The sequence below is a fragment of the Epinephelus fuscoguttatus genome, linkage group LG21, assembly GCF_011397635.1.
Source record: "Epinephelus fuscoguttatus linkage group LG21, E.fuscoguttatus.final_Chr_v1".
Lineage (NCBI taxonomy): Eukaryota > Metazoa > Chordata > Actinopteri > Perciformes > Serranidae > Epinephelus > Epinephelus fuscoguttatus.
In genome coordinates, this window is record NC_064772.1 from 23,037,446 (window position 1) to 23,055,173 (window position 17,728).

General features: G+C 42.5%; 1 protein-coding gene across 1 annotated transcript in view; it reads right to left on the reverse strand.

Annotated features, from left to right (window-relative positions):
* The window catches only part of pola1 (polymerase (DNA directed), alpha 1), an 83,570-nt gene that overhangs the window by 18,859 nt on the left and 46,983 nt on the right, over positions 1-17,728 (reverse strand). Inside the window, exon 35 of the mRNA XM_049565098.1 lies at positions 6,205-6,321. Coding sequence (XP_049421055.1) covers positions 6,205-6,321 — 117 coding nt within the window. The remainder of the gene's footprint in view (positions 1-6,204; positions 6,322-17,728) is intronic.

A 17,728-nucleotide genomic window follows, 5' to 3' on the forward strand; every position in this document is an offset into this window, starting at 1 on the left:
AATATCGCAGCGACGGTGACACAAACAAGGCCTCGGCGTCACACATCTTTCCCCATACTCCGGCTTAGCTGCAAACACGCGTTGTAAATAGTGAAGCTACAATATCTGAGCCCACACACAACTGCAGCTGCAGAAAGAGAGAGGGAGTGAGAAAGGGAGGGAGACGGAGAGAAACAAACATACATTTTCCCTCAGCTGTGAGGCCACAAGGCTTTAAAACTCTTGAGCTTTTTAGATGCGATGAGCGTTATTGCCGGTTGTGGTAGTCACGCCGATCAGCTTCACAAGACACCATAATGAGTCAATATATGTAAATCTTTACTAGGCAAACACGGCGGGAAACAAAGGCATTTAACTGGTGCTCTCGCCCGCAAGCCTCCAACGATTCAGCACCGGTAATTTCTCCCCATTGAAAGGCATAATTGCCTGCTATTTGAAGATATTCATGCTCAATTTTTGAAATTAATTTCAATTGGAGGGAAATGTAGAAATGTCAGCTCCAGTGAAAGGGATTTGATTTCAATTATCCTCGCTCAAAGGACTGTGATTTCCAAATACACTTAAGCAAAATTATGACAAGAATTTTTGTTCGGCAAAATTCAGTGTTTAAAGAGCGATTAGGCGATAATGGGGCAGCTTTGAGCCGGCAGTGAATGCAGCCGTCTCCCTCTGAAAGGCACTCAATTATCTCTGATTGCTCCCGCTATAATGTATCAAATAGAGATACCTGCTATTGCCGTAATTTGTGTGAAAATTAACATGCTGCAATTTCCACTAGAGGGAAAAAGGGAGCTCTAATGGGCGCCTGAGCGTACATCAATAAAACGAGGGGAGAAAAAGAGAGCGACAGAAAGGGAGGGTGAGAGGAGGAGAGAAAGAGCAAGCCAGGAGAAGAGAGAATGAGTGTAAGAGCTAAGGAGGGAGGGGAGGGAGAGAGAATGAAAAGAAAGGAGCAGGGGAAGAAAGCATTGAATAAAAGGGGGAAGAAAAGGAAAGTCAGGACAGAGATTTGAGACACGGTGAGAAAAAAAAAATATAGCCCATTTGAGTTAAGCGCTGTGGAGGGAGGGAGAGGAGCGAGGGAGAGATGAGGAGCGAGGGAGAGAGGAAGAGAAAGAAATTTAATTTACTGAAAATATTACAAATTGCACCTGTGCATAACTCCCCCAAATTACCAACCAATCAAGGCAGAGTGCCTATTACTCTCCCATTACATGGAGATCAGATCACGCTCTGAATCTGTGTCCAGAGAGAGAGGGAGGGAGAAAGAGGAAGAACCGGAGTGAGCGAGACGGATGGAGGGAGGAGAGGAGAGGAGAGGCAGCACCCACAGCGATGCTAAATGTACCATGATGCAACAGAGAAAAAAGGGAACGCAGAGTCACAAACAAGACGCTCCTTTACAAAAGCGCTGGCACAAACAAGTGTTTTTAGCGTGGCAAAGAAGAAACTGATTGTCTTTCTGGCTGCTGCTGATATTAGCGTGATAATCTGTGATGATACTGGCAGATAAAAAGCAGAAAGGGAACGTGGCCAGAGTGATCCAGCTAAATGCACAGACATCTGATGGAGCTTCCAACAACGAAAGTACTCTGAGTGGGGACTGGTGGATGCCTCGTTTTCCCTGGTTGTTTGAGAACAGACTATCCACCAGCAGCTCGAACAGCCACGAATGGCCTCTTGACTGCTTTGCATAATTGGCAGCAATTTAATATGTAAGCTGCTGGGCTATTAATCTCCATGCACTGGCTTGATTCAGATAACAGTGTTACCTAATACGGAGGAGTCAGTGTTAGCCTAATAAGAACCACGTTATACCATTTCCTCAGGAGGAAAATCTCTCTCCTCTGAGTGAGGTCAGATTTATGGGTCAGCAACATTTATTGGGGTTTAAATATCCTGCTAAAGGGCACTTCAGCAGGGCAGATACTTGCTGTACTGCCAGCCTACAGTGTGCCAGTGACAATATCAAAGACTAGTTCAGCTGTCAATAATTAAATAGATACACGTCAAAGCATTATATCACTCAAAAAAATTGGGTTTTTTTCTGTTTATGTCCCTGAATATGTCCGACCTTGACTATACCAAATTGTATCTGTGCAAAATTTGTCACTAGAGTTGTTTGTCTCTGCACCACCTTAACATCCAAGGGTGCTTTCAGACCTAGAGTTGGCTTACTTTGGTCCGAATCAGGGACTAATTTTGTTATAAAGTTGTATAATTGCCTAGAGTTGGTTCGTGTTCTCACGGCAGCATTTATAAGCAGACCTGATCAAATGCCTTGTGCGAGAAAGTTGCTCTTTTTTGGTCAGAATTTCCATATGGGAAAAATCCAGGAAGTAAACAAATCGTTGAAGAGTACATTTGCAAGATAAATGTGACACTTTCTAATGTCACAATGGAGGCACAACCACGCAGGTTGATTTTAGCGCTGCTCATCGTGGACTATATTGCTGTCATTGTTCATTTTAGTCAAACCATACAGTTTGAAAACGAGGCGCGGCTCCAACTAGAAAACAATGTTTTGATGCATTGGATGTGCTGAATGTGCATATTAAGGCAGTACAGGAGGAGGTGCACATTAATAATCCTCCAGGACTGTAACATGCTCATGTTTAACCCAAACAATGTGTCATGTGACTGCAGTTGGTTCAGATCCAGGTCGGAACATGTTCTCACCACAAACGAACCACACCAGAGTTCGACAACGTCATCAAGAAGGTCTCGGTCAGGTGGTTTTGGTGCACACCCAAGTGCGATTGCTGTGTTCACACCTGCCCAAACGATCCACACTTGGGGGGCAAATGAACTTGAGCTCGACTGAATCTAACCAAACAGGGCAGGTGTGAAAGCACCTTGAGATTCAAACATAACCAGACAAGGTACTTCACTCTACTAAAGCCAATCGCTGTCTAATATAAGAGGCACCTGTCGATGGGGAAACAGACTTTGACACAACACCAGCGAAGAAACCTGAAACCTCCAGCTCAAAGGGAACATGTCAGTACAGAGAGCAGAGTTTACATTACCATAGTGAAAGTTTTAACAGCAAAGAGTGGTCGAGTGTGCAGTTTTTGGATGTGAACCAGACCCCCTGAAGCTTCTTTCCACTATCAAAAACCCCACTGTAGCAGATATCATTATATATTACACAACCACTAATGCTGTGTCAGCCACTGCCAGTTAGCCTACAAGCTAACAAACAACTAAAAGATGCTAACTACACTTACAATTCTGACACATCTGCTAGTCACTGACTATGGCGCACAACAGACTCCTAATCTGAGTCTGGGTCTGACTGAGGCTCTAACATGTATGGCTGAATCTCCCTGATGTTTCCTCTAACGGTAACATTAGCCATCTTGATCCGCACTGCTCTTTCACCAGTCAACTTAATGCTAGTCTCACATAGCCAGACCTATATCCACACACAGGGTTCCAACACCATTTCATGGACAAATTTTAAAAACTTGTCCGTGACTTTTCAAAGACCCATAACAACTTTTTTTCTTGCCCCAGCTGCCCGGCATTTTTTAAATATTATCAGATATAAACTCTACTCAAACATAATTTCAGCTCACTAGAATACATGCTGGGAGAGATGGAGTGCAGCGAGAAAAAGAAGAAACGTACATGGTGGTAAACAAAACGTCACATTGATGCATCGTCAGCCACAGAAAATCAATTTGCCATTATGTTACATTACATGAAAGCATATTCATGGCAGACAACTTTAACACTTATATTCCTTATATATTTAACACTTATTATGACTTTTCCAGGCCTGGATAATGTGATTGTGAAATTCCATGACTTTTCCAGGTTTTCCATGACTGTGGGAACCCTGCACACATCATTTTACTGCTGGAGAAAGTGAGAAGTGAAAGCAAAATCTACCACAAGCAGTGGTGGGCGAGGCTGAGGCCACATCCAGAATTTCTCAATGAGGAAGAAAGAGTAGCTCTGCTTCTGGCCCCTCTTCAGAGATTTTTATTTTATTGTATTTTACTTAATGTTACTTTATTTTATTCTATTTAATTTTATTACATTTTCATGTGGGAAACTCACAGTCTACATAGTATTTTCCGCATACATTAAAATTATGTCTAGAGTGGTACTTTAAATATTCAACCACGCTGTATCTTCTTTCTCTCATATCATTCTTCCACTGCTTCTTTTTTTCATGTTAAATTGCTTTAGGGTAATTTTTCCTTTATCTGATCTGAGGGAGTAAGGGCAGAGGATATCACATGCTGTACAGATTATAAAGCCCTTAAAGGAAAATCTGGGCTGAATCTGGGTATTGTTGCAAACAACAATACAGCGACACATAAACATTTTGTTGAGTCAAATTTGTTCATAAATGGATAGATTAGTAGTATTAGTCAGTGCTAGTTCTGTCTTTAAAAGGTCACAGAGTCTTCAATGGATGTTCACTTTGCTTTCTATTTCTGCAAACTGACTTTGACACCATGCTTTTTAACTGCTTATTCCCACCTGACAAAACGGTACCTACAGCATGCCAGGTTGTAACAGTGTTAACATGACCAAACCAGCATACTGCCAAGAATGGAGATCTGTCAACCAGATGACGGCCCCATGACTGAGCGCCATCACAAGTATGGCTGGGTACTGTTAACATTTGTACTGATACCAGCACTTAGCATATGGCACCTGTACCTAATGGCACATTTTTCCCGTACTTTATACTACGGGATGACGCTGTCGTGTATGTCTTGGAGGAAGCACAGTTCACTGTAGTAATGTAGTGAAATGGTGTTTTATTGGGCATTAACGTAGCGTGCATGCATGTATTGTAAGTAGACTTGAAGTGTAAATAAACAATTCAGATCAAAGTAACGCCCCTAAGATGCAGCTGAGTCGCAAACCTGCGTGGAGTTTGTGCAGACAGCTACAGAAATTAAAATGAGAGTGTATCTGTTGCATGAGAAGTGCGACAAAAAACGCATCTGACACCCTTGGAGTTTAGACACCTGGCTAGCTTTGCATTTCACATTACAAATAATGCAGGGACCGTAGTCTGCATTGAGTTATGAAAAGTGTAACCACACTTACAACTGCTTTCAGCTCGCCATTCCCTGACTCTGTGACTTGAGCAAGCTGCAGAGGTGACATAGTTTCGCTCTTTTCTCTCTGCACCAGTTACTCTTTCATTCAGATGCACTGTCAGGTTCCAAACTTTGGCACAGATTGACTGGTACCCTTAAAAGTACCAAACTCTGAACTGAATTCCACTGCTAAAAGACAGGGAATCTACTTCATGAGTCAGTTCAATACAGCTTTAGGTTTATAAACATATAGTAATGTAGGATAAATTGGCCAACTCTGTGTAAACTTTGCTGATCAAGTTTGCTGCAGGTTTTCATCCTCCATCCTCCTCAGAAGTACATAAAGACATATGTTCTGAGAGAGTGCAGAGATCACACAGAGTGGTTGAGGAGCAGGTAAAATGAAGAGAGGCTACAGGTTTTAAGGTAGAGAAAGGGTGCATGAGTGAGCACAGAGAGTTAAATGTTTTATTCAGCCTGCAGTTTAAAGTGCCACGGCCCTCAGGCACAGCAATGGCTGCCTAAGTGGCTACAGTGACAGCAGAAATTGGCCTTCTGGTTTACAACCTGTCGCCACAGAGCCAGACACAGCAAAGCAGCCAGGGGGGACAGACAGGAGCAGAGCACACAAGATAAAAAAAAAAATTTGACAAGAGAGAGTTAAGGCATGGGTTGAAGCAGGCATGTTAAGAATGGGACAGAGAAAGAGAGGACAAAAAAATTGATTGAACCGTCACACTCAAATTGAAAGGGAGAGTGTTTCTTTTAAATCCAGTGGTCAAGCTAACAAAGTGTTCATAAGGTGGCTACGAGAGCTGCGGACACACTGTCACACAAACACACCGAAGCTGCAGGACAAAGAGAAGATTGCTTTTATCATCGTGTGTGTGTGTACATATATATGGTGAAATGTGATACTTATGAGTAAAGATGTACAGAACATATGTGGGGAGAGACTTCAGCTCCATAGCACCATCATCTGGACAAAACATACAGAATACACAATGTGCTTTGGTGTGTGCAGTCATCTCAGCCTCAGCCCAGAGTGTGTGTTTGTGGCTCCATTCTGGTGTTCGCATTTCTTGGGTCGGCATAGTTAGGTGTGTTTAAGTGTGAATTGTGATGTGTGTGTTACCTCGGGTCTGAGAGTCGCCCTGCTGCAGGCAGGGCAGATGGGTCCGTGGCGGGTGAAGGCAATGGGCAAACGTCTGGTCCTGTTCTGACAGGCCTGGTCCTCACACACCAACCAGCCCTAGAAAAGACACATCAGACATCTTATTTCCAACAACTGTGAAACTCCCAAACTTTAGTAGAGCTGCAACGATTAGTCGATTAATCATTTTAAGTTATATTTTGAGCAAAGTGCAAACATCCTCCAGTGGCAGCTTCTCAAGGGTCAGGATTTGCTGCTTGATATTTTGGGGTTTTGGATTGTTTGTCCAACGAAACAAGATATGCCAAGGTGCTAACTTGGGCAATGGGTAAATAAGATGGACTTTTCTTTTTACTTTTTATAAACTTAATGGTTAATAAGAATAAAACAGATAAATTGCTGATGAAAATAATCTCACATTGTACCTCTAAACTTTAGGTCATTCCAAAAAAGTCTTATGCCATTTCCTAGACCTCTGTTGAGTTGAAATACATCCATAACAAAAAATATCCCATCATCTGTTGTTACCCTTTGATTAATCTGATTTCCGCTGAGGTTTCAGCTGCTCTGAAGAAGAAACTAAAGACTGAAAACCACAATATCATGCAGCAAAGTGATTTTTTTAAAAACACTGCTGAATTTACCCCTTTGTTTCTTCTCATTCTTCTATTTTTTTTTACTGTATTGGCTCATGTTTTCATGCAGAATGGTGACAGTATACACAGTATGTCGACTGATACATGTAAGGTGGAGTCAGAGTTCACAGACTCTTATGGCTGTATGCCATGAGCAAACATATACTGAAGTTAGCACAACAAGCACATCGGTATGTGATTCAGTCACACTTTGTCAGGCACAAATGAAACTCCAGAGCTGAAAGATTCTACAAGTTCCCGTTCAGCTACAACAGCAACAGAAATAGAGTTGTGTATATGAGCTGTATTTCTGCGCTGGTCCATCATTGAAGGAGTTATAAATGGAAAGACCACGCATGTTCGACGGGCATCACCCAGATGTGCTGATCACCAGAAATATGAAAAAAGAAACCAGAGCTGTACTTCTCATCACCACTGCTTTCAAGCAGCCTTTAGACGCAAAAGCAGAAAAGGATCAAAAGACTACTAAAGCAATTAGCATTTACATCGGCATATAGCCAACGTGGAATGAACTGTAACACTTCTAATGCACAAGTTTTCTGTTTTATTCTTCTATTTATTTAGTATTTTCAATTATATATGTGTGTAATACATAATATATAATACATAATATGTAATACATAAAAATAGAAAAATAAAAAAAATACATCAAAATACATCAAAATAGTTTACGAATACTTTGCTAGTGGGCAAAATCTTACCTCAGTCCCCATCAAAAGGGTTTTATCTGTCTGATACTTTCACTGCTATTTGTTTAAAATGAACTAAAAGAAACAGATCCTTATGCATTTTTTGTTGTTTTCCTTTCACACTGTGACTTAAAAATAAGCGGCAGTCTCCTAGGCTGAGAATAAAGCCAACACTGAAATGTCAAAAAACTGCAGTTCCTCTAATGACCACTAGAGGCTGGCTCCAGAATCCCCATTAACGTCCACGTTAAGATGTCCAACTTTAAAGCCGAAATAAGCATGTTAACAGCCTGGTACAAAAACAGTTTTGGTCTCTATAGCTATTTTCTTCCTCCATGACAACTGTACAGGGGCTACAATATTTTTATAACACACCAGTTTACATTTTTATTAAAGCTTAAAGTTATGCATAATTAAGTGCAGGCTGTTTTGAGTTACAGGCTGTCTGCTGATAGTGTCCTCAGCCTCAGTCACATCAACCCCTTGCTCCCCCACAGCACCAGTATCCCACCCAAATATGGTCACAAATCAAGATGGCGAAGGCCAAAACACCCAACTCAAGGCTTCAAAACTGGAGTCCACAAACCAATAGGTGACGTCATGGCAGCTATGTCCATTAATTTTACAGTCTCTGCTCCTCAACCGGGGTACAAACCGCACAGTGACTTCTGGGTTCTGTTACAGCCCTAATGATTTTTAGAACATCCATCAAACTCCCTCACTTTTCCACTACTGCAATACTCCTTTGAAATTACTTTAAATTCTAGCTTTCTCATGTCCAAAGGAATCCCTGATGAAAATATCTCACCAGAAAAAAGAACATTCAACTACCCTCTGTGATTACTTGTTTATAAATGTGCTTGTGTTGCCATTTATTTTGTTGATAAAAGGTGTTCTTAAAAATTGACCAAAAAAAAAAAAACTTTTGTTGCCTGAAGACACTTTAAAAACTGTTTCTAGTAATGAGGACATTTTGCTGAAAATTGTTGCTTCCATTTAGCGGCTCTAATTCTGCACAACAGAACTGACAAGAAAAGTAGCTGGAGGAAGAAAAAGAGGGGTTGTAAAATAAAACCAACTGCAGGAGACAAGCAGAGAAAGAGGGAGCAGACCTGAGGTTTACATCTGACTTCACATCCCACCCTGCTCCCTCTCTTTACATTTGAATGTATCTTCAGCTGCTGTGTCGGGGTCCTGCTCCGTGAGTACTTGTCAGACAGGCAGAGCAGTGGACAGCCAAAACGGCAGTAGTTAGGACCCCCTGGGGTGAGGTAGTGACCCTGGGCAGGTGCTGTGGTCTAACCCTCTCAATCTCTGCGTATTCTTCTAGACCCTTCCACCCCCTCTGCTTCTTATGCCCTGTCATTACTAAGGGGGTTTAAAGGGGAGGGGGTTAATGCCCAACTAATGACAGAGCATAAGACCCACCGCCATCAACGCCTTTGCCCCCCCCCCTCCCCCCCCAATCTATCCTTCCTTCCTTCCATTCACTCAAAATAAACCCCCTCACAACCACTGCACCTGTCTTTCTATCCACATCCCCCTCACACATACAGGCATGCACTGTCTCGCTCATTGATTTTCATCTTTGGCTTTGTCTCGTCTCTGATCAGTTTTGAGCAACAGCAGCAACTAAAAAAGAAATGGTGAAGATTTTGTTTTTCTTTACAGCTGTTTCTACAGTATATAAAGCATTTTCCCCATCTAAACTTTTTCCACATCTGATAACTTTGAGTCATTTCAGGTGTAATTAAGCTTTGACATTGTTCAACATAAACTCTCCTCACCATAAATTAAAGTACTTTACAAAGCAAAACTAGTGATTGCAAGTAGGGGTGGGTGATATGGCCCTAAAATAATATTACGACATTTTAGGGTATTTTTGCGATAATGATATTCTTGACTATATGACAAATCAATTTAAAAAACATTTGATTATTAATTTAAGAAAATAGAATTGCAACAAAATGTCAACCCAACCTAACCCTACACAGAACTCCCTATATAGTGAGTAGAGAGTCGTGAATGAGTGAATGATTTCGGACATAACCCTGGACACTTTATCAACTCACACGGGTTAGAGAGTGAACAGCAGTAAGTGGACAAACAGGACTGTGGTCTGGACTCCAACTTGGCTGCTCAAGAACATTTAAGTTTTTTAAATTTATTACAATGCAGATTTGACTTTAAGTTTGGAGTCACTGCCATAAATTGGTGATTCTCTTTTGCAGACTACAAAAGGTTTTCCTCCAGGATTCTTTTTTTGTGAGTTGCATCCATGTTTCCCGACCCAGCAATGTAGTTTTTCCAAGAAACTGATTAAAAGCACATGGACCTTCTAGATACAACTGTATTTAACCAAATCTCTCGACACACCTTGACTATATACAGACAATCTCCTACCAATGATTGATGTGACTTCTCAAAACAACTTGCTGCATCAGCACCAGTGACTGATGATTTGCTGTATTTGGGTAGCTTTGTTAAGTCTTTAATTTTGAAATTAAAGATGCTTTTCTTGTGTGGAAAAAAGTTGCATATTTAGGTAGAACATTTGCAACTAATGCCTGTTTTACTCTACTTGGCATTAACGTGGATTCTCCGCTCGCCAACAGTTTTAGGAACTCTCCGACAAAACCCCCAGTTTGGGGGCAAATCATTGCCGACTTTGTGCTTGCAAATTGGCACTTGTGTGAACTATTCAAAGACACAAGTCAAGAAGAACACAGATATCTAGCATGCTAAATATCGGGTTTGTCAGCCAGCTACAGCAAGGGCACAAGACACAGGTAAAATACAGCGACAGGCTGCCCAGCAGCGCTTTCCAAGGTGTGTGTGTTTGAGAGAGAAAGTGTGTTGTGGTTCGACTCGTGCATCGTGGCTTTTTCCATCGGGATTGTTTCTGGTGAAAGATCTTGTAGTTTGTGACCCCTGTCACTGGTCAGTCATGGAGTGTGAAAAAGCAAAACCACAACAACTTGAGGACTTCAAATTACACGACAGCAAGTTGTGTAGTATGAACAGTACAAAGATCTGACGACTTTAAAAGTTGTGTAGTGTAACCTTAGCTTAATCCAATACAGAGTACAGGTAGTGAGCCACACTGAGTCAACAGACCCGTAACAAGATGGCCATTATGGTGTATGTTTTGTTTTTAATGCAATTAAATAGCAAATGTAAGACTAGACGGGAGCACAGCGAGCTCTCTGATATGGGCGTGCAAAGTCTGGACAATGGCTGCCTCCACATCTGGATCCTGTGGTAATGTTGCAGACTCCAGTAGGTGCCTGCAGCAGAGCTTTTTCTTCAGGTCTTTCACCACAGCCTTGCACACTTTCTTGGTTCTCTTCACGTGTGGGCAGAAGCCCTCAGTGACAGTGAGTCCCACCAACGTCTGGTTTACCAGTCTCTTAATGTGGGAGACCCACTCCTCCTGGCTGTGGCTCTGGAGAGCGTGACACTTAGTCAACACTTTCGCTGTCAGCACAGTAACAAACAACCAGAGCTGGTTGCTGCCTCAGTTGTAGACTGCGGAGACGTTTGAGGTTGGTCTGTGGCGACTTTAGAGTGGTCTTCCTGAGGTTGGTCCATGGTGACTTTAGAGTCATCTTCCTGAGGTTGGTCCATGGCAACTTCAGAGTTGTCTTCCTGAGGTTGGTCCATGGCGACTTTAAAGTGGTCTTCCTTCCCTAGGACTGTCTCAGGCGTCTCTTGTTCAGATATGGCACTTGTCTGTAGTTCTTATTTATATTCTTATCTTATATTTATTAATCCTCAGTCTGGGAAACTATGTGCCTTTGATCTTTGGTGAGTCATAGATTATATAGTCCCTTTGTCTCACACACGCACACACCAGTCAATCTCCTCTAAATGAAAACCAAACACACACATGTCCCAAATCAATTAGAAAGTACCAAAGTTCACAGCTTTACCCACAAACCCCAGCTCCAGGACTAATCATCTAAACACCTCTGTTGCTCTTGTAAAAAAAGCTGATCATCATGGGAAATGAAACTGCTCTGCGGTCTTTGATAAAGACATACGCAGGACAATGGTTGGTGGAGGTGGGAGATAAGGAGTGTGAGCGTGTGATTTTCAATGGGCAGCTGTTTGATCTTCATCTTTTTTTTGTGTGTGTTTCTTATGACACAAGCCTTGGCACACACAGCTGTTCCCATGGGACTCACAAGAGATGAATGAACACCCCCCCACACACACACACACACACGCACACACACGCTGCATTCAGTTTGAGCACAAACATATTAATTGTTTCCCATTCACTTGCATTAAAATGATTTAATAAGACACACATCAAAGACTCAAGTGCCCAGGACTGAGGGGGGCTGAAAGGAGCAAAAGCTACCCACAATGCCCTTGTGCTCTGCTACTGTGACCCAAAACCCATCCACAACAGATTCAGAAAAATATAAAATAAAGTGAGATTAAGTGCAGCAGACCCATGTGAGCCACAGAGAAAGGGCTAAAAACAAGGAGCACAGGAGGAGCGAGGAAGGGAAAAAAAACCTCTAATTGAGGCATTTCGCCGGAGTGAGGGTGGGGGTGTACAGTCGGACGTGAGAGAATAAAGGCTCATAATTGTATAATTACTGCAGTGGATACCTGACACACTGAATGCAGACGTCAAATGAGTTCCACATAATTTAACCAAACAGAGGCAAGACCAGGCCACGACAGGGCCCACCACGAAATATACCCTCTCTCTGCTGCCTCATCTTTGTTTGCTGTTTTTTTTTAATACGTTCATCTCTGACATCCTTACTTGGGCTGTCAAACAATTATTCTTTAAATCGCGATTAATTATCAAATTTCAATAGTTAACCATAATCGCACCTTTTCATTGCAGGTTCAAAATTCCATTATTTTGCATTTTAAAACTGTTTTTAAATGAAGCCGTTCTTATCAGTGTTTTGATTGGGAATCAAATTAAGCAGAGAAATTTACTGTATGATCTTGACTTTGAGATATATTTCTGTCCAAATAGATGCGCAACTCAGAGCATCAGATGTGTCTCTGACACCAAACTCAGAGCGGACCAGTGGAACTGGAAAATGTATATTAGGCCTACTAGTTACTACTTACGTTTTTCAAGTGATTTCCCAAATTTGTTGTTGAGTTGTGGTATGCCAGTTGCTTTTGGCAAATCTGGCACTCTGCTTTCTGGGGGTTGTCGGGGACATATTTTAAAGTGCAACCACACATCTGATAACCTCTTGGACATGTCTGCCAGCTCTGAGTGCGCTCGTTGTCAGTATCGGACTGGTGGGGGTTAGTGTTGCGTTTAAGGCCTCCCCCAAAAAAAGCGCCGAAGCGTCGAATTTTTTTTTTTTCACAATCAAATCCCGTGCCATCAAACAAAGCTTCAAATTTTTTGGGTCAGCCCTAGAGACTATACACCAACATTTTCAGAACAAAATAAAACAGGGTGCAGTGAGAGTCTCTCTCCATGGGATATTCAAAAATAGCAGGTTTGTGGTTTTAGTCGTTCTCAGGCATGCTCAGCGGTTTAGCATTTAACATCCTTTCATTTTATAGTTACAGGAATAAAACTCTCCACAATATGAACAGTGGTTACATGAGCCTCAAAACCAGCCACAACTCCTCCTTTTAGTACCAGATCTGTGTGCTAGGTATCCCAACAGAGGGGGGGCCAAAAATGGGGACGGTACAAAGCGGTTCCATTGGTACCATCCACAACTTTTCACAGTGGAAACGGAAAAAACTGAACTGTACCGTACTGTTCAGTGGAAACTTAGTTTTTGAGAATTGCTGAATATATGACTGGATAAATGACTTGGATTATACTGCAGAAGTTGTGTGTGTTTTTATATAGTTGTTAAATGTGGCCCCCTATGACTTAAATCCATCAAGAACTTTTCCAGTTTTTGGATTCTTCATTCACCATGAAGGCATGCCAGAAAAACAAAGTTTTCTTCATGAATCCAATGTAACACGGGATGAGTGACTGATATACAAATGATCATTTGAGGAATGAAGTATTCCTTATTAATCTTACAGCGACTACTAATCTGTTAATTGACTAATCATTTCAGATCTATTGTTAATGTTAAGGCAGTGGAGAACCCTCTCTGACATGACTGCAGGAGCAGAGGAATCCACCTGACACGCACGCACACGCACAGACACGCACGCACACGCACACGCACACACACACACACACAAAGCACCAGAAAGAGCTCTAACAGTTTTTTGTGCTTCAGCAGTCAACACTTCCAGCTCTAAAGTGAATAGACCTAAAATCGGTCTACTTCACAAACACGCACTTTCACTCTCTATTACTTTCTCTCTCTCTCTCTCTCTCACACACACACACACACACACACACATAGTGAATAGAGCTCAAACGGTTCCACTTTGTACCTCCTCCGCTTAATCAAAGCTTCTCTATTCAACAATTTGACCTTTTGTTCAAAACAGGATTATCACCTTCTCTGGTCTTCATTCACCCTTTCTCTCTCTCCCTCCCCCTTTCTTCTCTTGCCCCTCAGCCCGTTTCCAGGGGCGACCCGCATGACGAGGGTAATTGCAATAATTTGTTAAATGCCATGGCAACGGTGGTTAGATGGGAGGGGTTTAAAAAAAAAAAAAGAAAAAGAATTGGGTGGTTCAGGAAACAAGCGAATCTCTCATTTTGCCAAAGACAGCAGGATGAGAGACGGAAAGGATGACAACAAAGTGTGTGTGTGTGTTTATGAGAGTGTGTGTGCAAGAGAGACTGAACGAGTGTTTGCCCATTCTCAGGGTGCTGGTTTATTGATAATGGTGGGGATGAGAGTGTGTGGGGGGGAACAGGAGGTAATTTCACTAATGATTAATGTCTCTGTGGTCCTAGCTGAGGACGCCAACACACATGCACGTATATTCGTGTACACACACACACTACATACACACACACACAGAGGTGCAAAGCTTTCACTCTATCTGGCTAGACAAACAGCTCTATTTGAACTCTCCCTCGGCCTGAAAGGAATCCTTAATTACACAATATTACCCCTCTTCATTGCCCCGCTGTGTGTGCTGTGTCCGCTGCTGTTCAGCCTCCAGTAGTGTGTGTGTGTGCATGTGTGTGTATGTGCGTGTTGCTGTGTGAGGTGTAAGTATTCAGTGGTAGCAGCTGTTTCACACATCGTGACAAAGGGGTTGAGGGGGACTCGCTCCCCGCACATTCACCAAACTAATTGATTTCTGTTCAGCACTGTGGGAGAGTTACCCCCACATACACACACACTTTCACAGGCGGTACATTCCACTCACTCAGGACCAAGGTGTTAGAAGCTACCAAGAGAGAAAGCGACAGGGAAAGAGTCCTCTGTAAAGACAACACAAGAATCCCATTTACTTCACTCTGGCTGCTCGTCACACTGAGCTCGCTGACAACCTGCTCTGTACCATGTTTTGCTTCACATCTTGTTTCTACTAGGGCTACAAGGAATCCCAGAATTTCCCAGAATCTGTATAACAGGATAAAATGATACGGCTCATGTATGAAAAGTCAATGTCCAGGGTTTCCTAAGGCCTTTACACACATGCACTGCAAACCTGATATTATCTTGACATTACCCAGACGAGCTGAATGTTAAGGCCTTTGCACAGTGAGTCAGTTTTTGTCCGGAATTGTCGCATGTCTAAAAATAAATACTACTTCACATTATGTCAATCATGTTTGCACACTGAGTCCGAAACTTTCATCCGTCATAAAATTTTCAGAACATGTTCAATTTTCAAGCCTTTAGAGACGTCTGACCAAGAATCAGTGAAGAAAATGTGGCAGCGGGACACAGCCGCGACAAGACAGAGGAACGGGGTGCACAGAATCATTTCATAACTCAGACAGCTGACTTTCAACAGGTCAGATAGTTATGCCCAGGTGGATAATGATGAAGAGGAGTAGGATGTGGACTGTACACAGACAGTAGCCATGTTTCCATCAGCCTGTTTAGATGCGTATCTAGAAGTGTCACATCGGAAAATTATGATGGAAACGCCAAATTAAATCAAATCAAATTAAAATCCCCTGATTTGCACAAACTAAAATACGCTCGCTTTAGCCAGGTTTTGGTTGATTCGAAAAAAAATGCTGATTCGTAAAACGGGGGATGGAAACAGTTATGTTTGAATTAAGTCTGACGTCGCGCACCTCTCTCCATGGTGATATCCACACTCCGGGTCGGGAAGGCGGTAATGCGTTTACAAACTGGTTGCCAACTGCCAGAAAATGTAGAAGAAGAAGAATACGAGACTTGTTTTGTCTCCGGTTCTGGTTCTCGTGCCAGTTCGTAGTTTTCACCAAAGTCCGTACATTTAATGGAAACACACAGGATTCGTATTTCTTTTAATGCACATTTCCCAATGATTCGAATCCCTTTTGGATGGAAGCCATCCAAAAGTGGCGATATTTTTGGCTTTTTTTTTTTTTTTTTTTTTTGGGATGGTGGCCCATCAAGTGTGCAACAATTTTAATTACTTAGTGTTGATGTAAGTCAGTTTTAATAACTGAGTAATACTGTACGTTATTTGTCAAGTGATAACCTTTCCAACATTGTGAAATCTGGATATACACTGCTCAATTACGGGAACACCTAATCGTGACAGTGTAACACCAAGTCAGTTACACTTCAGGGATATCAATCTGTCCATTTAGGAAGCACAAGTGATTGTGAATCAGTTTCAGCAGCTTTGGTGCAAATAAAAGTGACAACAGGTGCAATGGAGAGGCAAAAGCAAGACAACCCACGAAAAGGGAATGGTTTTACATGTGGTGTCCACAGACAGTTGCTCTCTCCTTATCCTTCCTGTCACAGTCTCAAGAACATGGAGGAGATATCAGGAGACCGGCTGTTACATGAGGAGAGCTGGACAGGGCCGTAGAAGGGTATCAACCTTTGTGTGAGGAAGAACAGGAGAAGCACTGCCAGAGCCCTACAAAATGACCTCTAGCAGGCTACTGGTGTGCATGTTTCTGACCAGACTGTCAGAAACAGACTCCGTTGGGGTGGCATGAGGGCCCGACATCCTCTAGTGGGACCTGTGCTCACAGCCCTGCACCGTGCAGCTCGACTAGCATTCACCAGAGAACACCAGAATCGGCAGGTCCACCACTGGCACCCCATTCTCTTCACAGATGAGAGCAGGTTCACACTGAGCAATGGTGCACGTTTTGCTGCCTGTAACATCATCCAGCATGACCGGTTTGGCGGTGTGCCAGTGATGGTCCTGGGAGGCATATCTTTGGAGGGTCGCACAGACCTCCATGTCATAGCCAACAGTACCCTGACTGCTGTTAGGTACCGGGATAAAATCCTCAGAGCGATCGTCATACCTTACGCTGGCGCAGCGGGCCCTGGGTTCCTCCTGGTGCAGGACAATGCCCAGCCTCATGTGGCCAGAGTGTGTAGGCAGTTGTGTTGCAGTTGAGTGTGTCGGCTGGATGACGAAGGCATTGATGCCACTGACTGGCCCTCTTGTTTCCCTGACCTAAATCTAATTGAGCCCCTATGGGACGTTATGTATCAGTGCATCCAAAGTCACCAAGTACTTCCACAGACTTTCCAGGACCTCACTGATCAAGGTCTGGGGGGAGATCCCCCAGGACTCCATCTGCTGACTCATCAGGAGCATGCCCAGATGTTGGGAGAGCATACAGATATGCGCATACAGATTTCAGTTTTTTTTAACTTAGATTTACTTTGACTCAATCGGTCAACAATAAAAACAAATACTTAGCTGCAACATTTAATAATTTCATGACATATCTGGACGCATGCATATTCAGCATGTATTCAATCACGTGGCTGAGCACACATTTGCATGTCTGAACTCATTTACGATCCAAGTTCTCTATCTATAGATCTGAAAATCTGAAAACCTCATAATGTAGGAAGCACTGATCTGTACTTTCACAGCTTGCATGCTTTTAAGACAGTAAAATGTGTCTAACTACAAAATAATTTACCCTGTAAAGAGTATAATCCAACATACTAAGTGTTCTTTCAAGCCAGGAGTAGTCCTGTATTACTGAGATAAATCTGCTTGATTTTTGAAGTCAAATACATTTGATTTGTTGTATTTTTAGTTCTTGCTGATTCTCCAATGACCCAGTTTTCCCAGATGTATCATTTA